We start from the raw sequence: 25,337 nt of genomic DNA on the forward strand, positions 1-25,337 counted from the left end.
CACACCAGGGTGGCGTTCAGATGACAGCCACCATTCAGTTTAGGGGCTAAGGCCTAAGTATCCTTTGTTGGATTTTGTGTTTTGCTAACATGGGTAGGGACAGAGCTCAGGTTGGCATAGGATTTTGGACAGAGGACCTATTTTGTATAGACAGCCTGACCAGCACCCTCTTAATATTTCCTTTTATATACAGCAGGCCCAAGCATCTTAGACGGGGATAGCTAGAGTTTGTTTTGGAAAAATAAACCTAAGTTAGTTACAATGTCGTCTTTAACTCTCCTGGTTCTGACCTACCACAAGGTGTACTGACCTAGTGTTAGAGCCATCTTGGGCATGTTTTCTTATAGTATTGGAATTATGCACAAAGCAAGCACAAATAAGTTCTTATATGGGAATAGTGTCATATATTGGTGCAGCCAGCATGGAAATGTATGCTCATTGCAATCGTGAACATGTTTTTTGGAATGGCATATGTTGTGGTGAAATGCATGAAAATGCATTGAGGGAAATGCTTTCCACTGTTAGTTACTTGCAGTTGTTTTTCATGGGATAACCTACAAAACTGGTTGCAAACTCTTTCGGCTTTTTACCCAATTATTTGAAAGTGTGCTGTACACCTCGCCACTTTAACCAATTATTTGAAAAAACAGTTAAATTCACCACCCACATGTGTTTGGTGACACATGTGGGGCCAGGCACCACACCCTTGCTTCTACATTAGGTGAAAAATGTAAACTTTGGTAAACCTACTTGCATCTTTCACCTAGCGCAGTGCGTGTGTACCCCTGCAGCGGCAGGGCAATTGTGCATGTGCGATGGTACAGGCCAGCATGGAGTATGGTGTCAACATTGCTCACGGGGCCCCACAATGTTGTGTTACACCACTGTTTGTGCTTGCTCGTCTTGCTCTCTTGTCATTGATGGGCTTATTCTCGCTTCTGTCCCAACTCCTTCTAATGTTCGTTTATGGATGGTGGCTATCGCAGTGGCCCCCTTCACCACATTTTGCAGCTCCACTACACCCATTAATTTTGGGTTGTTCCTCCATGTCTTGGCTGCACTGGGTTTGATGCATGTAATGTCCTGCCGCTGCTAGACTAAATACATAGTGCTTTAAATTAGCCAGTCCAACCCTGACCTCCAGTATCTGCACTTCTTATTTTTGAGACTAGTCGTACCTGCACTACTTTAAATCCAAAAGCCAGTACTAAACTATGCGGCAAAGCCTTTGCTGTGGAAAGCACTGTCCCCTCGCCCTCCTTTCCACTCCCACCCATCCTCCCACCACCCCCGATCTCCATAATGTCCCCTCCTAATGGATGTTTACCTCACACGGATTTGTCACTGGATATTCCTATCCCAGCCCAGCTGTTATCCAGAAACATTCTGCCACCAGGGGGCACACTGTTGCTCCACGTCTGCTCCGCCAAACACCTCTATGCGCTGCTGGGTTGCACTGTCTGTTGCGACAATCGGGGATACCCTCTGGAGACCACTCCTGCATGTCTAATGGCTCAGGCCTGGACATTCAAGAGACTGAGGTCTCAACAGACAGGCCCCGCCTTCGCATGCTGCAGCCTCCGCACCGGCGTCTGCTCTGACAGTCCTCGACAGTGCTGACCAGCGTCATGGATAGAGCAGCTCCACAAGAATACGTCCCACTCTCTGACTCCATGTCAAAGATGTCTGACATCGATGTATGACGAGGAGGGCAGCCAGGTCCTCTTTGGGCTTGAACCTAGTGGTTCTAGGGAGGTGAGGGATTTCCCAATGGGGAAGGTGAGGATGTGGTGGGCCTGGCAGAGGGCCTGCAAGTGGTCAGTGTCCTTGACAACCTCCCCAGAGATTAACATCTTTCCAGCTCCCACCCCAGGAAAGCCTCAAGCCGCCTTCCAGTGTTCTGTGAAATCCAAAACTGTGCTGATCCTGACAGGCAACAGTGTCCACTACCTCAAACAAGATGGTGTGTGGTATCCTGGCCTCTGTAGAGAAGCAATGTGACTGGAGTTCTGGGTTCTGGAGAACAGTGTCTGACGGCACATCTGGCCGGATGAGAGAATGTCACAGCGGATGCCTTGAGCAGACCAACCTGGGCTTATCACGAGTTGGGTCTCTTTCAGGAAGTTATGGTGGAGATCTTTCTTCTGGGGAACTCCTCAAGTGGACCTCTTCGCATTGTTCTGCTCCTAGGATTTTCCTTGTCAGGAGCTCTGGGGATGCACTGACCAGCAAGTTGACTTTTGACCTCCTTTGTGTTCCAGCCGATGCCATCAGTCTGCTGGTTGTCGGGAGGATGTGCCTATTCGGAACCACCATGACCCTGATTGCTCCAGACTGGGCACGGAGAACATGGTATCTGGAGTTGCTGGACATGTCAATCCGCCCTTCCTGGCTCCCTCCGAGGAGAGACTGCTTGCTCTCGCAACCGGGGGACAGGGGTACGGGGAGCTTGCTCTAGGGGGGCTGTGTCCTCCACCCGAACCTCAGCCACTTTAACCTTCATGCTTGGCTACTGAGAAACTGAGGTACAAGGAGTTGAAGTTGTCAGATGACATCCTCTATGTGCTCCTTTCAGCTTGGAGGCCCGCTACCAAATCAAATTATGCCTGCAGGTGGTCTAAAGTTTTGGATTGGTGCTGGGAGAGGGACCTGGATACTTTATCCTGTGTTCTATCCCCTGTATTGTATTTTCTGCTTTTCCTTGGCCCAAGCTGGCCAGAAGATTGACACTGTAAAGTGTTACCTTGCTGCTATTCCAGTTTTCAATTGGTCGTCTGAGCTCGTTCTTCACAATCCCCACTGTTATGCAGTTCTTGTGAGTTTGTGTAACCAGTTTTCTCCCTGCCAGTTTGCGGTTCCGGCATGGGATTTGAATTTAGTAAAGTTTCTTATCGGGACTCTGAGTTCCTTCATTCTTGTTCTATTAGATTACTGACCCTCAGTGATTTTCCTGGTTGCCATCCCTTCCGTGAGACTGGCGAGTGAGCTCCAGGTGTATATCTTTCTATTTTCTTTTCCAAAGAGGTTACGACGTTGGAAATGAGACCCTCCTTTCTGCTAAAGGTGGTCTGATTTCCATCCCTCAGAACATCATCTTCCTGTTTTTATTATTTTTTTTCTCCTCGCCCTTCCAAGGCAGATCTGCTGGACCCAGTATGGGCCCTTAAATTGTACGTTTCTCATAATAGCGGCTAGGAAATGTGACCAGCTTTTCATTGGTTCCGCTGTTGCTCGTGCTGGCAGGGCTTTGATCAAACGGACCCTGTCCGCATGCATCAGTCTCTGCATCTCAGAATGCTATCTGGAGGGTAAGGCCATGCCTGAGATTCTCGGGGCTAATTCTACCAGAGGAGTGGCTGCCCTCTCTGCTCTGCAGAGGAGAGTCCCTGTCCTGAATATTTGCCAGGCGGCAACGTGGACGTCTTTGCACATGTTTGCTAAGCATTACTGCTTTGATCCTCTTGTGGGCCAGTATGCCTGTTTTTGTAAGGGCTGTCTAGAGTTTTCTGGTTAAGATGTTGTCCTTGCTATCTCCCGCCTAGATTACGTACTGCTTTGCGACTCTATCACAGATGAGTTATCTGTGGGAGAAATTCAATTAAAAGAACAAATGACTTGCCTCTCAGTAATGTTTTCTGATGGATGTTCTTCCCACTGATTCCTCATCGCCCTCCCTGCCCCTCCTGTGGGAAGCAGGTACATAATCGGTTCTACGGTTCCTGAGATTGAGTGTGCTGGGGAAAAAGGTTGGAAATTAGGTAATGGAGAGTAACTTTGCTGAAAATGTTGCGGCAGGGGGTAACATGGCTTCTAAAGGAAAGAGACCCTTGCCAAATGAGGGGGGCAAAATGGTGTGCCATGAAAGTTGGGGCTCGGGGGACAAACCTTTGCCTCCCTAAAATGATGCACATAGGAGTGGTCCCACTATGCATACTGGCCCCGGTGTAATGGGCATGGCTGGATCGGAGCCAATGCAGAGTTGCGCTGCCCTCTGACAGCAGAAATCTGTCCAGAGAACAGCGCTGGGATAGGGATATCCTATATGAGTAATCCGTGGGAGGGACATCCATCAGAAAGAATATTACCGAGAGGCGAGTAATTTGCTCTTCAGGGCGCACGCTATAATTGTCAAAAATAGCTTAACCCTCAGACTATCCTCACCCCATAAAACAAACTCCTGCGAATCCCTCACAGCTAAACTCACCATTGCCAACAAACAAACCGTTATCATCCACCTGTTATATCGCCCACCAGGCCCTATAGGCTCCTTCGAGGATGACCTTACGAATCTACTATCCGACAACCTAAAGAACTCCACTCAAAGCCTCATCCTAAGCGACTTCAACATCGGATTTAACGACCCACACGACTCCAATGCCCTACAAATTAATAACACTCTTGAGGAAATAGGATTCTCCCAAAAGATCACAGCTCCAACACATATCAAAGGAAGGACCCTTGATTGGATTGCCGAACATAACTGCCCAATCAACATCACATCTATAATGCCTAAGCTATGGTCTGATCACTACTTGGTATCTTTCACCGTAGAAGCTATCATGCCTACTAACAATACCGTAGCCCCCACTGCACCCACTAGAAATAAGAAAAATATCACCCCAGAAAATCTCATCCCCCCTTATTCTCCCCACCTTAAATTCTATCCCAGATCAGACTGACCCAGCCTCTATGGTAGAAATACACAACGAAGTGATGCTCGCCTCTCTGGACACTATTGCACCACTAAAAGCCAGGAAGAGTAAACCCCGCCAACACCTAAATACTTGGTTCACACCCCAGCTCAAAGAAATCAGACATAAACAACACCTCAGTGAAAAAACCTGGAGATCTGACCCATCAGACACCAACAAAAATAACCTAAAGAATCTAGCGACCCTCTACAAAAAAAAAATCATCTTCGCGAAACAAACCTCTTACAGCACCCGTATCACCCAAGCTAAATCTAACACAAAAACCTTTCGCCATCCTGAAGGAAGTCGAATCCCCCACCCAAGTCCCAGATTCTTGCCTCAAGGACAAAAACTGGTGCACAGGTATCCAAAATGCCCTCCCCAACAAGATAACTATGCTTCAGACGAAGATCAATAACAAAAAAGTGTCCATAACTGGCCCAAACGCTGTTAACCTAGACCCTGCAATAAACCCATCACCAATTCCGAAACGGTTAGACAACACCCCCTTCCACTTTCGTAAAGTATACACTAAAGAAGTTGAGAAAGTCATCCTCGCCCTCAAACCTTCCAATTGCCAGGGCGACCCATGCCCGGCCCAAATCATAAAAGACGCCGCCCGTGATCTCTCTCCTTTCATTACTAAACTTATTAATGCCTCTTTCACATCAGGCACTATACCTAGCAACCTGAAAAATTCCTGGGTCCTCCCCCTCCTCAAAAAGCAAACCCTGGACCCATCTATCCCTACTATTGCCCTATAACCACTGTGCCATTCCTATTGAAAATACTAGATAAAGTTGCCTACCAACAAATTCAACACCACCTGGAACTAAACAACCTCCAAGGAGTCCGACAGTCCGGCTTCAGACCACAACACGGTACTGAGACTGCACTTCTAGACCTCAAGGCACAAATAGACACAATTGGAGATAACGGTACGACCTCACTCCTACTACTCCTTGACGTTTCTGCCGCCTTTGACCTGGTAGACCATACAATACTATGTAATCACCTGGTCTCGGCAGCCCGCTTCTCACAGGAAGCAGTTGCATGGATCCAGTCATTCCTAGACAACAGGACAATGCGAGTATTCTCTCCCCTAGCAGCTTCAGACCCTGCACCCATCACTTGCGGGGTACCCCAAGGATCGTGCGTATCGCCCACTCTCTAATATTTTCACAAAGCCCCTTTCCGATGATCTAGACGGTCTTGGTATCACCTACACCAACTATGCAGACGATACACAGGTCCTCATCCCGTTGACTGGAGATTGTTCACAAAGGCCAAATCCTTGTCATAGTCTATCTCATCATCCAGGCATGGATGGCCGCCCACGGTCTATGCCCGAATGATGAGAAAACCGAACTCCTCATTCTAGGCACCTCCTCCAACATCAAAAAACTGGGCACCAAATATGACTCCTTCATAATTGATAACACCATCACGGTAGTCAACCCTCGGTTTTTACATAGATTCCACGCTCTCATTTGACAAACAAGTGAATGCCATGGCCTCAGCTACCTCTTATACATGCAAACTAATCAGGGCAGCTAAGCCCTTCCTCTCACCCAATAACTGCGTCATCTTAGCAAGAGCACTAATCCTATCGAAACTAGATTATTGCAACGCCCTTTACATAGGCAGCAACAAATACATCACCTCTAAAATTCAAACATTGCAAAATAATGCCCTTCGAGCTGCACTAAATTTCCCTAAAAATGCCCACATATCAGACCTTAGGAGATCCACTAACTGGCTCTCCACTAAAGACAAAATTATCCTTAAAACAGCTTCCCTCACTCATAAATGCCTTAAACATGCAGCCCCGCAATACCTAATAGACAGATTTACCAGACAAACAGCCGCCCGTCCCCTACGAAAAGCCAACTCAAACCTCTTATTGGTACCCATATTTAAACTCACTAAATCTGGCAGGAGTAGCTTTGCTGTTAAAGCAGCACAACTGTGGAACTCCCTCCCAACCGATCTAAGAGAAGACCTTCCCTACCAGAAATTCAGATCTAACCTGATCCAATGGCTTAAAGATCATGATGTCTAACATCTCGCTACCGTCACTCAAGATCTCATGCATTTTCTGTATTTTTAACTGTTATTTATTTCTGTCACATCTGCATACTGTAAACTTTCTGTACATACTCTTATGATCTTTTGTCTCTATTTGCATACAGCACTGTAACCACAGCTGTACCCCTTGTTTATATGCAACATGTAGCCTAAGTTGAACAATCCCCTTTCTGCCTTTGCGCCCGAATAACCCTGGGTCTGGTGCGCAATATAAATCAATAAACAAACGCTAAACAAAGAGCCAAACCTACAGCTCCAGACCTGCCAACACACAAGGCACGCAAAACCATTTCACTAATTGACTTTACCGGTTCGCATTAGGGTCCCTTGAGAGTTTTCAGATGGGTAACTGATTGATTTGGAAAGTCTCAGCAATTACTTTTTTAACACCTTCTTAGCTATTGGCAGTGATTTTTCTAATATGTAAATGTTTTAGTAATTGGAATTGTGATGGACTACCAAATTCCTTCTTATTAAACCATGCACTAATAAAACGTCCCTTTTTAAAGCTTCGTTTAAAACTATCTACATAATGCATAACAATCTGGAAGTTTCTATGAAAGAAACCCAGATTCACTGCTTAACAAAATGGTGGTCATTGGCCAATTTAATCTCACTGTGTATTGCCTGCAAAATTGTGAGTTGCCAATACCCGCCATCTTTCGTACGTGACAGCACTGATGTCAGAACCAGTTTAACTGATGAGCGTCTTTGAGAGTTTGTTGCATTATCCTGAAAAGTGCAGTTAAAGTTAATAACTTAATAGGACACTGTTCTACTGAGATTGTGTTTGGAATCACGATATTTTTTAGCACCGCAATGATGATACACAAACAAAATATGCACTTCAGAGTTGGTGGTGAGAATATGACTGAAGTGCAAGAGTTGGAAGAGCGATAAATCGAAATGGCCACACATCGAAACCTACTAAAGTGGAGTGAGAAACATAGTGTGATGTTAACTGAAATGGGTCATTGAGCCTCTGCGGGGATCTGGCGTGACATCGACTTTAAGACCCATCCAGGTGAAGGCCTGACCCGCTCAAATCCTACATTGGCGAAGCACTGATGCACACCTTGTATTGCCTGTGCTTTAAATTCTACTTCCTAATGTTTGTGCCTTGTTAACTTGCAATCAGTTAACGGAGGACAACTATCCTATCCATTCGTTTCTTTGCTTTCTCCCACTGTTAAATGCACGGAGGGGGGTCGCGGGGGGGGGGGGGTTGTTTTAACTCCTACTCTGAACTGTGCTGCAGGGAGTTTTTGACTTGGATGGTTGTAAGCAGAAGGCTCACGTTGACTGGCTACGCTCGAGGCCATCCAACCCTGGTTTTGCGATTGTAGTTTTTTCTACATTTCAAATGGGGAAAGACTACAAGTCCCAGAACCCAAACGTACAAATGGATTAGTTCTTCTAGCATGTCCACCGGAAACCCGATAGCTTTGCTAATGGAGTACATTTCAATTGGATGTTAGCAGTAATGAGCTGCGAGGATAATCGCCTGACCATTTGTGCGACACCAAGCCAGGATGTCCAGTAACCCACTCTCTAGACTGACTCGTGGACCAGTCTTGCGTGCTAGGGGCTCCTGTCCATTTGTGTGACACCAAGCCAGGATGTCCAGTAACCCACTCTCTAGACTGACTCGTGGACCAGTCTTGCGTGCTAGGGGCTCCTGTCCATTTGTGTGACACCAAGCCAGGATGTCCAGTAACCCACTCTCTAGACTGACTCGTGGACCAGTCTTGCATGCTAGGGGCTCCTGCCTCCTGGAGATCTGCATAGGATGGTCTATAGTCCTGATTGACACAGCCGCGAGATGGTGATGCAATCCAGCTTCCTGACAGTTGAAGGAAATATGTAGAAGGCACTCCCAGGTACGTTATTTGAGGGTCTCCAGGGGTCTCCCTTGCTACCCCTGGGGTCTCCCTTGCTACCCCTAGAGAAAATGTAAGCTCCTGGGCTGTGGCCAGTGTCATGTGGCTCTTCATTTATTCTATCCATAATTGCTAGACTCATAACGGTTTATTTCCAGGAACACTTCAGGTGGTGAGTCGCTGATTTCGCCTGTTTTTAAACGCCTCACCTCAGCCTTTCATCCTTCTGAGGTCGATAAATGAGTACCAACACAGGTTGGGTGATATTGTATGTATATTTGATCTATATAAAGCGCTTAAGCATAAGTGCTATATAATAACATTATCATTTGGCCTTGGACGTCTGCTTGCATTCACAGTAATTTGTTAATATGGTCCTATACACACTGATATTAGCGATTTATTGATTTATATAGCGCAAATCCACTGACCCTAAGGCTTAAGGGTGCTTACAGCATAAAGCAAACAATGTCCAGAAGAAGTGGTCAGGGATGATAAAAGTAATGCCAGAAGGACATGATCTCAGACCAGAGGATACATATGGTGATCCATTCTTGTATGAAATGTATATAACATAGTGATATTACAACCATATTTTTCGTCGTGTATTAAGGAACAATGTGTGATGTCCCTTCCGGTTTTGTCAAGGGGTGAAAGGTCGTGTTCTATCGCTTCCTGTGATGTCGTCAGAGGTCATGTGATGTTAGTTCCACTACCCTTGGTATTTTGGTGAAATTACATCCCTGGGCACTCTTGCAGGCAGAGATGCCTTCTGTGAGACTCGGCTCGTCCTACCCTAGGCATAGAAGCAACGGGCCTCACAGAGATCACGGTTGCAAAATGTCTTCCATACCTCTAGGCTACTGGCTTTGAGTTTTACCCAGCCTGAGCGCACATCGGCCCAGCCTTTGTGGGACCCTCCTGCTTGCTGCTGCTGCAAGTCAGCCTGTTGACCATAGCTGACTAGTAAAGATTGACACTTGCAACTTTGCTATATGGGCGAGCAGTGGTTTCTCTGTGGTTTCTTATGGGGAAGTTGTGCAGTTTCCGCCTTTTTATGCAGAGGAAACTCAAAGTACAGGAAGCAAGTGCCGGCGTAACAGCTGCTAGGCTCCTCGGCGAGTTTCCTTGGGGCTCCCTTCCTCTTACCAAGGTGGGCACACGGGTGCTGCTAAAGGGGTGAACATACGAGATGGTAGAAGGCCGTTAATCGAGATGCTGAGGCTTCTTTTCCGCACCAAGCACCGCCATCATGAGGCAAGTCCAGAAACGTCTGTCTGGGGTTTGTAGGTGTCGGTGCGCGCTCTCCCTGAAGCCCCCCCCCCCCACTCCCACTGCAGTGTCCCAGCTTATGATGTGAAGCTCTAGGAGGGCGGGGGTGGGGGGAGGGTTCTGGGGGGCTAAGGAGGACATGAAATGCACAATGTCTTTTAATGAGGGGCCTCCCACTGCTCCTCCCATGACTGAAGCGGGTGTTTTCCTTCACGAATGTGCGTGGCACTCAGCGCTTGTGATGCACACTTTCACTTGCAGTATTAATTAGGTGGCAGTTACCATGATCAGTTGGGCCGTTTTCTAAGTGTGGTTTTAGTTTGTGGTGCAGGCACACTGGCGTGTGTTTGGTGTGCTGGCTTGCAGGCTCCAGGCCACCCTAGCCAAGGCGTTTATACTGAGTGACTTGGGTTTTCAGCCTTGGCCACAATAGCACGTAGTAGGGTGGGGAAAGGATTTGCTTTCGTCATACAGTGCACTTCTATGATGTGCGGGCTAAGGAAAGAGGAGAAACCAAAGTTTGGACTGGTTGCGTACTCGACCCACGCTCTAACCAAAATGCTCCCAAACGCGTACTCCATCCTTCCAGGCTAGTCCTCACCAAGTTGGGATTCGGGCCCTACCTCTTCCACACTGGTGCAAGACTGCCCATGTGAGGGTGTAGTCACCTATTTGCAATATCTTCATTTTTAGTGTTGGCTATTAGGTGCGGTAGCACCACCTGTAATCCGTAACTATTGCATTAGTGTACAGCGAAGGAGAAAGGGCATATGAGGGTTTGTATGCGTTTGGTTATTTACCCACTCACCCAAAACAATATCCGCCCAGTATCTCGAGCTGGCTTTATCAAGCCTTGCCATCAGACGTTGTGCTCGAAGTGCCTGCCTGTTTGTTCAAAGCAGTTTTCTGAGAGCTAATGACGTAACTGGAGCTGTAAATGTGCGTCTAGTATGTCTTAATCAGGCCTGCCTTCAGCCACTCTATAAGCCCCATGCATGCCCTTCACTGTAGTCCAGTTAAAAGCGAGCATTGGCAAAGCCAACAGTTTGGCGTTGTGTGTAAGTATTAGGCTTTTTCCAAGCATTACTATTATATGCCCAGGTATTTGCACCATTTTGCAGCTACTTCCATCGATGGACAATTAATACCACTATGGCAGTGCCTGGCAAATAACTTTCCCATACCTACAAAATCCAAAACAGTTGGCATTGGCAATGCTTGTTTCTGTGTACAGGCAAAAGCTGATGAACACTTGTCATTTCAATGCCTATGGTGGGATGTCTTTCCCATGTTGGTGCGTAAGCCCTGCCCCCTTGTAGAGGTTAGTGATTGCCGTCTTGTTTTTGCAACAGACTACCTTACTACCCCCAACACCCCACCCTGCTTAAAGATTACACCTGACCTCCTCCATACTGCAGACCTATGCATGCCTGGGGCAGACTTTGTATTTGGTAGAGAACTGTAGAAAGGGGAAGAGAACGTTTGTCACCAATTCAAAGAGATGAGTAATGGAGTTTCTTCATAGAAGTGCTATTGCTTTGTCACTTGTGACGCATTCAGCGGAACATGATCTTTTGAATCTGTCAAGGCTAGTTCCAAAAGGCCGACATTATGGATTCCAGACAGAAAAGGTTGCATCGCAAGGCCTACTTTTCGTAAACTGTCCCTCCACACACTGCCCCAGCCTCTGCTTGGCCCACACTTCCGCCCCTCTTACATACTTCAGCGCGCATGCTTGTCATGAGAGGACAAAGGCATTGAATATGGTAAGGGAAAAGCGCACAAGCTCACACAGTGAATAGCTTTGAGTTAACCAACATGCACACAGGAACCGGGACACATGTACACTAAAGCCCGGGATGTGCAAGTAGAGTGGGATAACAATACCAATATATGAAAAGGGATGTTGGGTAAGCACTTAGGAGCTCCTTATGATTACCAAGAAAGTTGGCAAGGTCCTTACCCACAAACGCTGTTACCCGTACTGACGGCGCTTAGCCTACATTCAGGGCAAGCAATGACAGGATCTGTGAGCTAACACTCTTGATGGTATTGTATAAGGTAACTTCAAGACAATACTCACAAGGACGAGAAATACCACCTGAAATGTCATCGAAGCCCACAAACCCTGTTGCTCAAACCGCAACCCAGAAAGGCTAGAACAGCAATGGGAGGGTAACTCCCTTATCAATAAACTAAGCACACACTAGATGAGAACCATATACAAGTAGCCAAAGAAGTGAAAACATTAGGTATCTACCTTGATTCCACTTTCATTCTCCAAACAGGTAAAAACCCTAGCCTCAACAGCTTACACCTGTAAACTAATCAGAGCAGGAAAACAAATTTTATCTCGGCACAGCTGCCTCACATTAGCCAGAGCCCTAATTATCTCCAAAATTGACTATTGTAACGCACTGTACATCGGAGTCACTAAATCCACCATCAACAAAATCCAGATACTGCAGAACAATGCTCTCAGAGCAGCATTGAACATTCCCAAGAGAGAACACATCTCAGAAAAAAGAAGGAAACATTAAATGGCTCGCCAACTATGAAAACATTAGACTCAAAACTGCATCCCACACACACATCACTTTATAATAAAGTACCACAATATTTAAGTGACAGATTCACTAGAACACATTCCACAAGACAAACAAGATTAGCCAACACCAATCGTCTTCAAGTACCCCGATTTAAACTCGCCACTATAGGCGGAGCTAGCTTCCCAGTCAAAGCTGCGCAACTGTGGAATTAATTACCCACCACTGTGAGACTAGAACCATCTTTTACCAAATTCAGGCAAAATGTGATCAATTGGTTGACGTCAACAAATGCTAAATGAATGCATGAACCTGCTACCGCCTGCCTCCTCCTACTTGTCTGATACAACCGTTTCTGTCACATGTATAACATGCTTGCAACCTATGACTGTTACCTGTAACTGTGCCCTAAGCTGTACATCTTCTTACCTTCTGCACCCTTATACTCCACTTTAACCCCCAAAAGTTCGCCCCCCAAAAGTTTTATATATATATATTGGGGGTTGAACTTTTGTGGGTCGAACTTTTGGGAGTAGGTAATTTTGTACAATACCACTGATTACAGAATAGTGAAGAAAACCTACGCATTCACACTGGAGCTAGCTACAACAGCACAGCACACCACACCAAATGGAGAAGTGCAAGGGAAAACCTGGAATAGATTCCAAGAGTAAGTAAAGGAACAGGAGCAGGGAAAACAGGAATTACAAAGGATTTTAAAGCTGCTTAACGAGCACAAGCCTTAGGTGGGCTGCTTGCTGCACCTGCTAGCCACAGGTGTTGCTTATCCTCCACCCAACCTTGTCCTGCAAGGATGGAGATGAAGCAGTGGGCCAGGCATTCTGGGAAGTGTAGTCTTTTGATTAAAGCAGCATGCTGACTGCCAAAAATCTGGAATGGATCCAGAAGGGGGAAGTAGCATGGAAAATGAGGATTTAATGCTCCCAATTCACCACATCACTGTAGCCGAAGGTTAGGAAGGAAAGTCATGTAGGGTATAAAGCCCAAATTATGCCCCCAAGTGGTGGGAATGGGAGCGAATCGTGACAGTGCTACAGTCAACCAGCTCACACCCAGGCTGTGCCCTCTACGAGCCTACTTATGGGAGGTAGACTTTGCATGCAGCCTATGTATGTAGGCCTTTGGGAGGTGCAGCCTACAGACCGCCATCAGCCTGTTTGGTCTATTGTAAAGCTGTAAGGAAACATTAAATCCAGGAAAGTAATCTAACTTTACACATTTTGGGTTATACATTTTGGATGATAATGGGATGGCAAGAGGGCAAGTTGCAGCAGCTAGTGTTGTGTGGTGTGAGCCTGTTTTTAGTCTGTTATGGAGACAGCCACTATGGGCTGTTGTTGAGCGGATGCACCAGCCCATGCAGGGGGTCCTAGAGGGGCAGCTGGCATCTGACCCCCCCCTGCATCTGACTTGCCTCCACTCTCCCAAGAGGGGTGTCAGAAGGGGCGTGCCCCCAGGGCCAGGCTGGAACCAGCTGGCCTTGGGACGTTGCATACAATGTGTTGGACTGCAGGAGGTCATCCTCTTTGCAGCCTGGACAACATCAGACAGAGGTCACAGGCGGAGTTACGAGCGCAGTCCTGCAGGAGGAGTTGCACTGCAGTGCTGCAGCAAGCTATACCCACTGGCTGCATGAGCCAGGATGGGGTGACAGGTGACACCACTGGGCACAGTTGGGACTCAACAACTGAATGCAGTGGCCTGTAATTTGCTCCATAGAGTGGTTATGGGAGTGACGGAACTGGCAGTCGGATACCAGAGGGCAATTTTTCTCCCCAGAATGGACACAGAAGTGAGGACTCAATTTTTTAAAGTGAATTTAAGTAAACGCAGGTATGGCAAGGGCCACCTTGGAAAGTATTTGAAGGTCAGGCATAGGTATGGCCTGAACAGGGCTATGACTGCCCCTTAGGATGATTCCAATAAAGTGATCATGTTTTTCCAATCAAAAATTGGCATGTGCCTTAGTTATTTGGGGGGGATAAAATGTGATAAGATTCCATATATTTCAATGTTTGGGGGCTTCAGGAGGCCTAGCCCATGCTAGGCCAGTTACGGCTGTTAGTTTGATGGGGGCAGTAGGCATGAAGGATTACTGAGTGAAAAAGAAAAGTAACTTAAGGGCCTGGCATACACAGGTTTTGGAAAATACATTGACAGAAATCTTGCACTGTAGATTGTAGGGGCAGCATTCTCCGTGTATCGATAGGTGGCTGGCTCACACCAAGGCAGAACCTTATAAAACTGCTGTCCATCTTTTTCTCCAAATGGCATTTGTTTGGAATCTTTTGTGACGATTCTCCAAGTAGGAGAGGGAAAAATCTACACTAGCAAATCAGAAAGTTTAACCCTTTCAAGCTTAAAGGAATGTCCACAATTTTTTTTATTAAGGTAACGCAATCTTCTGGTACCCCAAGTAAAATGTTCTGCTGATTTTATTGAAGTAGCCTTAGTGTTTTGAGGTTTTTGTGTCCGTTAGGGTCACAGGCAACGTGTTGGGGTATTTGGAATTTCTACAGTGCACACCTGCCATTTGCATGGTCTTCAGGCGCTCTGGCAGATTTGGAAGGGAGTGGGTTAAGTTACTGGGGAAACAGGGAAAATGCGAGATGACTTTGCCGTGATACAGGAACACCTGAAGTACACGGAGCTCTGCATGCAGGTCTGCTTCTAAGTGTCATGTGGTGAGAGCAGAAACGCATTTTTGTTTTGAAGGGACTTGCGTGCCTGTGCTGCTAACATGCATTGGCTGGGACTGTGATGTGGATGTTCTGTGCAGAGGTCTAGCATTGTTTGTTGGAAAGGTTAGCCCAGTGCCTCGAAAGGACTGTGATTCACATGTGGCACTATATAAATCTACTATAAACATATTAATTTGCAGTGTGCGCTCAAGTGACTTAATTGATATGGCAATAGTGTTGGGCACTGTCTCAGTAGTGGTGTCACCTTGGGCAGTGACTGTGGTTGTGCCCTTTGTGAGGATATGTCCTAAGGCACTGGCGGAGTGGGGTTGGGGTTGGTGTCTCTGGTAGCCGGCAGCAGCTGGTGCAGGTTGAGATTGGGGGAACAATGGGCATCCTAAGGAGCATGCAGCAGTGTGTACCAAGAAGACAGTGGGTGAGAATAGTTCCCAAGAGAACTTCGGTGTAGTTATTCGGGAGGGTAGCATCCTGACGGGGTCCCTAGGAACAACTATGCATGCAGAGCGTTCATGGTAGTTATCTAGGAGCCAGCATTTGAAATGATGTTGGTCATCGTAAGAGAAAGCACAGCAGGGCACCAATTGCTTTGGGAACTGTTGGATTTCAAGGATCTGGCCTGGTGGACAGATTTCCGGTGGCCACCCTGGTTATAGTGAAACGGAGGAACTCGGAGAAGTTGGCCAAAACCCAATCAAGGTAGCGATTGAGCAGTCAAGGCTATTCTCTGAGTGAGTGTGGTCATGTTTCCACAATGAGTCAACACAGTGAAGCACACAATTCGATTTAGACATGTCAGTACAAAAGTCCTATATTTATTCTAGGCCTAAAATGAAACCAGCAAGTGATAATCTTGCAGAACACTCTCTATTATAAACCTACAGTCACCAGAGCTTCTTCTGAATGCATGCAATAACTTAGTCAACAAATAAAGGTAAAGTTAAGTGATGCAGTAAGATGGAACCAAGTCTCAAACATGCCCTAACTTCAGAAGTCCAATCCCTATGAAGAGTAGGGGTCTTGTGCCCAAAAGTCACAATGCTTCTCCCCAGAAAATATCTTGAGTAGGTAAAGTTCTTGAGTAGGTAAAGTTCTTGAGTAGGTAAAGTTCTTGAGTAGGTAAAGTTCTTGAGTAGGTAAAGTTCTTGAGTAGGTAAAGTTCTTGAGTAGGTAAGGTTCTTGAGTAGGTCAGGTTCTTGAGTAGGTGAATGTTCCAGAGAATATAAGCAACAAAGTTTCTGCTAAGTACAAATGTGTTTCTATCTTTCATGTAGAACTGCGTTAGAGGCGATCAACAATAAACAGTGCAATGGAATACTCCAGGTTTATTGTAAGGTTAATTCAAAGGAGAACAGAGGGGGGAGACGCATGTTTTACTTTTACTTATCCTCTGGGAAGATCTGAGTCAGAGGGTTTAGATGGGCTGACTGTGGGTCGCTGGAGGTAGGTTTTCCTGCCAGTGGTTCCAGTGAGGGGCCCAGGATCTGTGGGTCCAAGGATCCTTCTGGTTGGTTCCTGGAGCAGAGTGCAACTGTTGGCGATGAAGAAATGCAGAAAGTACTGATGCGCAGGCCTCTTCAGGACACTTCAACAGATGGAGGGGAAGGAGAGTTCCAGTGACGGGTGGCACACAGGCAGTGCCAGACAACTTTCCAGTCGCAGCTTAAGACTTTCCAGAGCAGGATCCCTTGCAGCTGGGGGGTGGGGGAGGGCTAAAGTTCGGCATGAAGGAAACTTAAACCACACGCTGGTGACCACCGAAGTTCCAGCAATGAACTCTGAACGGCAATGGTTCTAGCAAGGTAGCCCACTGAAGAGCTGGTCAGTCCACTGTGTGGTCCAGAGATACTTCCGAAGGCAGAGGCTGGCTGGATCCCCAAGCATGTCGAGACTGGTTGGTCTCACCAGTCCAAAGGTTGAAGCACCGCTCTTGGCCTTCACAGATCAGGTAGTCAAGTAGGGCTTCACAGGGCCAAACGCAGGGAAGGATGCTGGGTCTCTTCAGGAGTTGACACCCCATTCCCCCTTTATCTGGGATTTCCTGACCTGGAACAAGTGAGAATGTGGAGTGGTCATTTCAGGGCACTAGCCACATTCAGCAGCCATAAGCAGTAAACACACATGTGCACACTAGAAATTACAATTTGTGCTATATGCCACCAGCTTGTCTTTAAGCACAAATAAAAATGCCCAAAAATCCAGAGTGTAAAACATTAGGGTGATTCAAAAGTATCCCCACCTCACTGGGTTGTAAGATGCTAGGTGTTTACTATTAAGTTGCCAAAAAGGCAAACATGGCTTCCCAGTACTGATAGTCCAAAGGACTGATCAGTTGCCCCATAACAAAATGAACAAAAGGCCATGGGAGTGGAGCCTAAGTCTTAATTTCCCTGTAAAAACTCAGAACTGGTTCAAAAATAAAAGCAAAAAGTCTGGGGAGTCATTAGAACTATGGAAGGAAAGTTGCTAAAAAAGAGATCATTCCTAAGCGGCACCCATTGCCTTAATCACATGGGACACCGGGGATCAAAATCTCCGATTAATAGAATTGCAGAGGGAGGGAGGAACAAAACTGCAATGGCACACATGGAGCGAAACCTAGCGGACACAATCTTGGGGCACCTTGCATCAGTACAGTAGAAAATTGAATGTTGGCAGGTTAGAGAGGGAAGCAATCAATCAAGCCCACATAGCCAGGCATAACCGGACATGGAAAAGCAGCTGCCTGCAGACTCTGCCCCTTCTGTCTTGCAAAGAGATACATTCTCTGTTTGCAACAATGGTATAGGCATGTGCAGATGAGGGGACAATCTGATGACTCCACTTATTAACCTAAGCTGAGCACTAAGGGCTGTGAAAGGCACACATTCTAGGCTCAATGTGCTGCCCGAGCTATGGAAACACTAGGCTCACATCACCTTTCTAAGTGTTTTGCTTGGGAATCTGAGTGCTGTCTCAAAACTCGCTGTAGCCAAGGTGCTGCACTTGGTGGACCATGCAGGGACATTTTCGATCAGAACTCCTGCCTGGGAATGAGTGGCATTTATCAGACAATCTGGGCAGGGGCGAGATTTCTTAGTAGTTGCCACTGGAAGTCTAATCCAGTGTCTGCAAAAGGCTTCATTACCATCTCAACAGCTCCTTCATCCACAGACCAGAGTCTGCACTGGCCAGCCCCCTCTCCCTCCCCCTCCCCCTCACCTGGATTTGAGAAAGCTCGATCACTTCAGTTTCAAAATCATGCTGAAACCCTGCAGGGGTTTTCCCTCAGCTCACCATCCCATTCCCCATATGGGGTGCAAAGGCTGCAGGACGGGGGAAGAGAAGCATGCAAACAAAAAAATAATGTAGGGTGTGGGGTCGGTGAGCTGGGGCTTTTATGGCGATCTCACAACTCTGCAATCTCATATTCTTCAACATCTGTGGCCCCTTATTGGGTACAACCAGCTGGCAGAGCTCATTGGCATGCTCTGTGCAGCAGCAAAAGGGTGAACCATGGTGAGACACTGACCTAAGGTTCCATCATAAACTAGATCACGATTGATTGGCCCAAGGGCAAGGAATGTGGAGGCCACCCTCCTCTGGTATCCAGTTATAGTTGGAACTGTGGCAGATGGGTCTTCAATGTGTTCAACTGTTTAGGGTGCATTGTCTCTCGTTCTAGGGTTGCTCAGTTTTCAAAAGATACTAGTTGCCTGTAGCCCTTAACCAGGGGTTAGTTTCCAATTAACATGAATGGGTAGACATGGGCCACCTTATGATTTGCTTTACAGGATATTACCCCTGATGTTGCAATACTGTTAGCTATAGGCCCAGCGTAAAATAGGGCTGTGGATTGGTGATATTCAGATGCTTCTCTGAAGAAATTTGAATGCAGGAGACCCTTGCTGTTTAATCTTCAGGCTTTTCTGGCCACTGACATTAAAGGTTTGGGTCACCAGTGGTCATTTCCAAACTCTGGTGGTGATCTACAGAAGAGCCGTATGATGTGTCAGATTGAAGGGCATTTGCTTATGCCGGGGAGCCGTAAATGGTGTCACAAGGCTAGAGCTATGGTTTGGGTACTAAAAGGTGCAGCTGAAGTTCAGTGATTACAGTTCAGATGGGGACCCAGGGATTTTTGGATCCCCATAGTTCTTTGTTACTTTTTGATCAACGGGTATTATGCTCAGTCTGGTCCTGATGCGCCAGCTGTCTGGCATGCCAATCTCTACTGTGATCCATGCTGTAATGAGAAGCAAGGAAGGTGTTCTGTGGGAGCAGAGGCTTCTTGAGTCTTGCAAACGCTCTCCGCCGGGCCAAGAGAAGGGTAACTAGTTCCTCTGGCCCATCATTCAGTTAGTCTGGTGTCCAGACACTGGCAGTGACTCTCCGTCAGATTGGTCTTGGCAAGCTGTGGCCAGGCACAGCTTCCTTACTACCCTCTAGTTTGGTATCCCCTTCTTGTAGTGACTTGTTCACGTGTAACTTTACTAGTTCTACCAATTGCAAATACCAACTCTGTTACACAGGGAATGCATAAACTGAGTGAAGTCTGATTCCAGTCAAAAGGGTTCAATCTTTCCAACCCAATCAACAAGGTTCCTGAATGGCCTGCTTATGTGTTATCTGGGCCTATCGGGAGCCAGCAGGCGAGAGCCGACCCCTTGCACGAAGGCCCACACAAAGGCCCCTGTCTGGCCTGTCTAGAGCTGGAGGGAGCGCCTCTCTCTGCCATTATTCCTTGTCCCTTTGCCTCTCTGCAATGCTCCCCAAGGATTCACACTGACTTGGTCCACCACCAAAAATCTTGGCTTGAATTGCTCCGATGAGCAACATGGATTGCATCGCTTTGGTCAACACACCTTCCTTGGACACTCTGACTGCGCCAATTGTTCCCTGGTCCCTTTCCTACCTGCCTAATCTATAACCTCTAAGCTCTGCACCATTTGAAATATGCAACATGTTGTGCCTCCTACTGAATGCCCTCTGCTGCTTTCTTAATGTCCTGCTTCAGAAAAGAAACAATTTAAACACTATTTTCCTATTCTCTGGTTGGCTTCCAACTGTGCAGCCACCATTTTGCACTGCTTTTTAGTGCTTTCTGGCAAATTTCGAAATTGTGTGCTTTCCAATTTGTTCATTGATTTTGTCTTGGCACACTTTGCATGTTCCAAATGCACCATTAATGTCTTATCACAATGGCACTATCATGGCCCAGGGCTCTCAGCCCAACCTCCTTGACGGTAGTCTTCCATCTCTCTCCAACTCCCCCCTCTCCTGCCACCATCCATCCCTGATCACTCCTTCCCCTCCACCCACGCAGAGGTGGCACCCCACCTCTGTGCCCCCTCACAAATCTTTTAAAGGTTACAACCAGCTTCACTTCGCTACCCTCAATTTCGAGGGGATTGGGTCCTCCGACATATTCCATATCTATGACATGTAATCACCACACTGTTCTGCTTCGGAAACTTTTTCCTGCGTCGATGCGCCGTCGTCGAGGACCTCCTCCGACGTCATCCGATGTGATAAGTAGGACGCACGACACCCGTAGCCTCAGTTCCGTTTTTTCCGCGAACGTGTTACTTCGTGAATCTCGGTTAACGCCTCGACTCTTTGGCGTTCTGTTCTTCTCGGTTCTTCAAACCTGTTCGTTTTTGTGAAAATCCTTTGTGTGAAGATGTCTTCTACTTAGTCTTCGACCCCGCGTCCGGGCTTCAAGAAGTGCGGGGAGTGTGAGTCCAAGATGTCGGTGACGGACTCGCACGATGCCTGCCTCTGGTGCCTCGGGGAGGCCCACGACACGGATGACGATCGACTGCCAGTCGCTCACATCCAAAGCCTTACGCGAACGTAAGAAGTTGTTGTCGGTAGGTCGGGTGTCCAAGCCCCGGAAGTCGAAGTCTGCGGGGCTTTCGACGGATGATTCGAGAGGTGACTCTCCGCGTCATCGTCGGAAGTCTCGTGGGTCTCCTTCTAGGAGTCGGTCTCACCACTCCTCAGCCTCTTCGAGGCATTCTCGGAAGCGCCGACAGCGGTCGTCTTCCAGGTCCTCTTCGGAGGACTCTGCCCGGCACGTCGCTTATCCCACCAGCCGTGCAACGCCGGAGGAATGGGCTCCCTTCGGGAAGAAAATGCTGGCGATTCTCGAGTCGCAGGGTACTAAGCCGTCCGCGCCCCCGAGTGGGGTCGGTCGTGAGAGGTCGAGAGACACCGCTCGGAAGAGTGATCTGCACGAGTCACGGGAGAGGTCCCGTTCGGACAAGGAGACTCGTTCTCGACGTACCCGTTTCAGGTCCCGGTCCTCGACGTGTTCGAGACTGTGTGCACCTGTGAGGTCTTCGAGGAAGACATCGACGTCTGAGGCGTCGACAGGCTCTCTCGAGGCTCCGGCTTCGAGGAAGTCGTCGAAGCCGTCGGCGCTCAGGTCGTCAAAGGACACGCTCGGGGCTCCGGCTTCGAGGGCTGTGTCGACGCCACCGATGCTGGCGGCGCTGCATCTGACGTTGACGCCGATCCTATCGGCGCCGATGCCTGTTCTCTCGGCGCCGATTCGCTCGACGCCTTTCGTGTCGGAGGTACCCCGTGGCACGGGGGAACCCCCTAGGAAGGCTCTGGTTAAGAGCAAGCACTCTCGGGTGCCTTCTTTTCGCCACCTGGAATATATTTCAGAGGCGGATGAGGATTCTGAGGCAGTCACTGCATGATGCCAGTGGACTGGACACCTCTCCGGAGGTGGAGTTTTGTAGGCCTGAGCCTGGCTCTCATGCCGATTCCTCGTACCGGCGCCTTATGGCTAGGGTTTCTGAGTACTTGGGATGGTCTGCTCCCCCAGGGGAGTTTGTGCAGGATGATCTAACGGACATCCTTGATGTTGGTCCCCCAACTGACCCGGTACTGCCGTTCCATATGGCTTTACAGAGAAGGTTGGCGGCGGCTTGGACTGCTCCGGAGAGTCTCCCGGCGGTGGGCAGATCCTTGTCGCGAAAAATACCGTCCAGCCAGTAGCGACCCCTGCTACTTGACCAGGCACCCCCACTCCGGAGAGTTTGGTGGTGCAGGCGGCCCAGCCCCGGCAAAGCAGGCGTCGTACCCTACCATCCCTCCTGATAGGGACGACAAACGTTTTGATGGCTGGGCGGAGAAAGTGTTTTCTTCGGGTGGTATGGTGCTTCAGGCGGCCAACTCCATTTGTGCCTTGTCTCGTTTCACACACACTCTGTGGAACTGTGTTGCGTTAGCGGCTGAACATATTCCCGAAGGGGACGAACGGGATGGTTTCCTTGCTATGGTCCAGGATGGTAAGGATGCCATGTGTGAGTCCGTTCAGTCGGGTTTGGAGCTGAATGCGTCAGTGGGTCCATGGCGGCGAGCACCGTGATACGCAGGTTTGCGTGGTTGCGGAAGTCGGGGTTTGCTCCTGATGTGCAGTCCCGGCTCCTCAATATGCCCTTTGACGGTGAACACCTTTTTGGCAGCAAGGCTGACGAGAGCCTTGAGAGGTTGCAGACCTCAAAAGCTGCAGCGAAGTCGTTGGGCGCTGCAGTTCGCCAACCTCTGCCTTTTCGTCCTAGGGGACAGCAGTGGAGGGGTGGTTCCTTTCGCTATTACTCGTCCTTCAGTAAAGCGAGAGGAGCTGGCAGTCAAAGAGGCCAACGCAGGGGTACCAGAGGTGGACGACAGGGTACCCGTGGTGCCAAGGCCACTCGGGCAGTTGCCTCGTTGCCTTAGGTAACGCCGCAGCCGCTCCCACTCAGTCATGAGGCCATGTCACATGGTTCGCCGGTTGGGGGAAGGCTGGCGCAGCATCTTGTAGAGTGACAAGCCATTACTTCAGATGTGTGGGTTCTGGAGATCATAACCCACGGCTACTGTCTTCCCTTTCGGCACAGGCCTCGCGACAATCCACCGGGGAACCTCTCTTTGCAGAGTCCGGATCCGCTCCTTGCGCAGGAAATTCAAGCCCTGCTGGAGAAAGGCACCATAGAACTGGTGCCTGTAGCGGAGAGGAACAAGGGATGGTATTCCCCTTATTTTTTGATTTCGAAGAAAGACTGGGGATTGAGACCCATCCTGGACTTGCGCGGTTTGAACAAACTCCTCAGGAAGGACAAGTTCAAGATGGTTGCTCTCTCGCAAGTCCTCCAGGCCCTTCAGCTTCAGGACTGGTTGGTGTCACTCGACCTCAAGGATGCTTACTTCCATGTGCCATTCCATCCCAAGCACAAGAAGTACTACACGGTTGGCGACTCGCACTTTCAGTTTCGGGTCCTGCCGTTCGGATTGACCTCAGCCCCAAGGGTTTTCACCAAGATCATGGTGGTGGTGGCAGCGCATCTCAGGCAAGGGGGATTCACGTCTACCCTTACCTGGACGATTGGTTGATCAGTGGGAGCTCTCCTGAGCAAGTCCTGGATCATCTGTCCGTCACCTGCCACTCCCTTCACAGGCTGGGCTTCTCCCTGGATTTAAAGAAGTCCCATTTGACGCCAACACAGCGGCTCCAGTACATCGGAGCAGTGCTTGACACTTCCCTGGGGCAGTGTTTTCCTCCCCAGGTGAGGGCTCTTCACATTCAGCAGATGGTGCACAAGTTTCAGCTTGCCCAGACGCTCCCAGCGTTCGAGTTCTTGAGGTTGCTCGGCCTCATGGCATCCTGCATTCTTCTGGTGCCAGAGGCTCGCCTGCGGATGAGATCTTTGCAGTGGGCACTCAAGACGCAATGGTCGCAGTCCTCCGGCAGGATGTCAGGTGCCGCCCTCGGTCGCCCGGGACCTTCTGTGGTGGGCCGTCGAAGGCAACTTGATGAAGGGGGCTCCATTTTGGCTTCCCTGGCCGGAGGTAACGATCGTGACGGATGCATCCCTCACGGGATGGGGAGCTCATGCCAACGGGCTGACAGTCAGCGGTCGTTGGTCTCTGTCGGAGTCCAGACTCCATATCAATCTGTTGGAGCGGAGGGCCGTCAGGCTAGCCCTGAAGGCTTTTCTGCCGACTGTGCGAGGAAAGAGTGTCCTGATCCTGACGGACAACACAGTGGCCATGTACTACCTCAACAAAAAGAGGGGGGGGGCAGGGTCACTTCCTCTGTGCAGGGAGGTGATGCAGCTCGAGTTCTGGGCCATCCAGCAGGAAGTTTCGATCTCGGCAGTTCATCTGGCCGGAGACGAAAATGTGACGGCGGACGCTCTGAGCAGGCAGAGCGCGATCTCTCACGAGTGGAAGTTGGCTCAGGAGATTCTCCTGGAGATCTTCGCCCTTTGGGGGACCCCTCAAGTGGATCTCTTCGCCTCCAGTGTCAACCGGAAGTGCGAAAGGTTTTGCTCGCGGGAATTTCCTCCAGAAGGAGCCTTAGGAGACGCGTTCGTGGTGGAGTGGTCATTCCCGCTCCTGTACGCGTTTCCTCCAGTCGCCGTCATCCCGCAAGTGCTGCGGAGGTTATGGAAGTTCGGTTCCCGGATGATCCTCATTGCTCCGGCGTGGGCTCGGAGGACGTGGTACCCGGACCTTCTCGACTTGTCCATCTGCCCTCCACGTCGTCTTCCCTTCCGAGACGATCTGCTCTCACGGGAGGGGGTCAGGTTCTCCATCCAGAGGTCAGATCCCTCAACCTTCACGCTTGGCTTCTGAAAGGTTGAGGTATAAGGATTGGGACCTCCCTGAAGACGTGATGGAGGTGTTGCTTTCGGCCCGAAGGCCAGCAACAAAGTCTCTGTACCGTTGACGTAAATTCTGCGACTGGTGCAGAGTTCAGAATGTGGATCTGTCCTTTTTACTTTCTTTGGCCCACAGGGGCTTGCAAGTGGGTACCATTAAAGGTTACCTGGCGGCGCTGTCCATCTTTAAGCGCTCGTCTGAAGAGTGTTCTTACTTTAAAATCCCTTTAATTTCACAGTTTCTTTAAGGGCTCACTAATGTGTTCCCTCCGTCGCCTTTCCTGGTGCCCGGTTGGGATTTAAACCTTGTTCTTAAGTTTCTTATGGGTGCTCCGTTTGAGCCTTTACATTCTTGCCCTTTGAGGCTGTTGACTCTGAAAACTGTGTTTTTAGTTGCGGTTACTTCCGCTCGCAGAGTGAGTGAGTTACAGGCACTTTCAGTTAAGCCACCCTTCACTGTATTTCACAAGGACAGGGTTGTCCTTAGAGTTTGTCCTCCTTT

General features: G+C 48.7%; 1 protein-coding gene across 3 annotated transcripts in view; it reads left to right on the top strand.

The window, feature by feature from the left end:
* The window catches only part of RPS6KA1 (ribosomal protein S6 kinase A1), a 918,695-nt gene that overhangs the window by 329,195 nt on the left and 564,163 nt on the right, over nt 1-25,337 (top strand). Inside the window, exon 1 of one of the 3 annotated variants that reach the window (XM_069622864.1) lies at nt 9,737-9,916. The exons of the other annotated variants lie outside the window; for them this stretch is intronic. Coding sequence (XP_069478965.1) covers nt 9,875-9,916 — 42 coding nt within the window. The 5' untranslated portion in view covers nt 9,737-9,874. Of the gene's footprint in view, nt 1-9,736; nt 9,917-25,337 lie in introns of those variants that run through there. 3 annotated transcript variants of the gene reach the window in all.

Source organism: Ambystoma mexicanum, chromosome 11 (genome assembly GCF_040938575.1).
Source record: "Ambystoma mexicanum isolate Mex_15411 chromosome 11, UKY_AmexF1_1, whole genome shotgun sequence".
In the NCBI taxonomy this organism is placed as follows: domain Eukaryota; kingdom Metazoa; phylum Chordata; class Amphibia; order Caudata; family Ambystomatidae; genus Ambystoma; species Ambystoma mexicanum.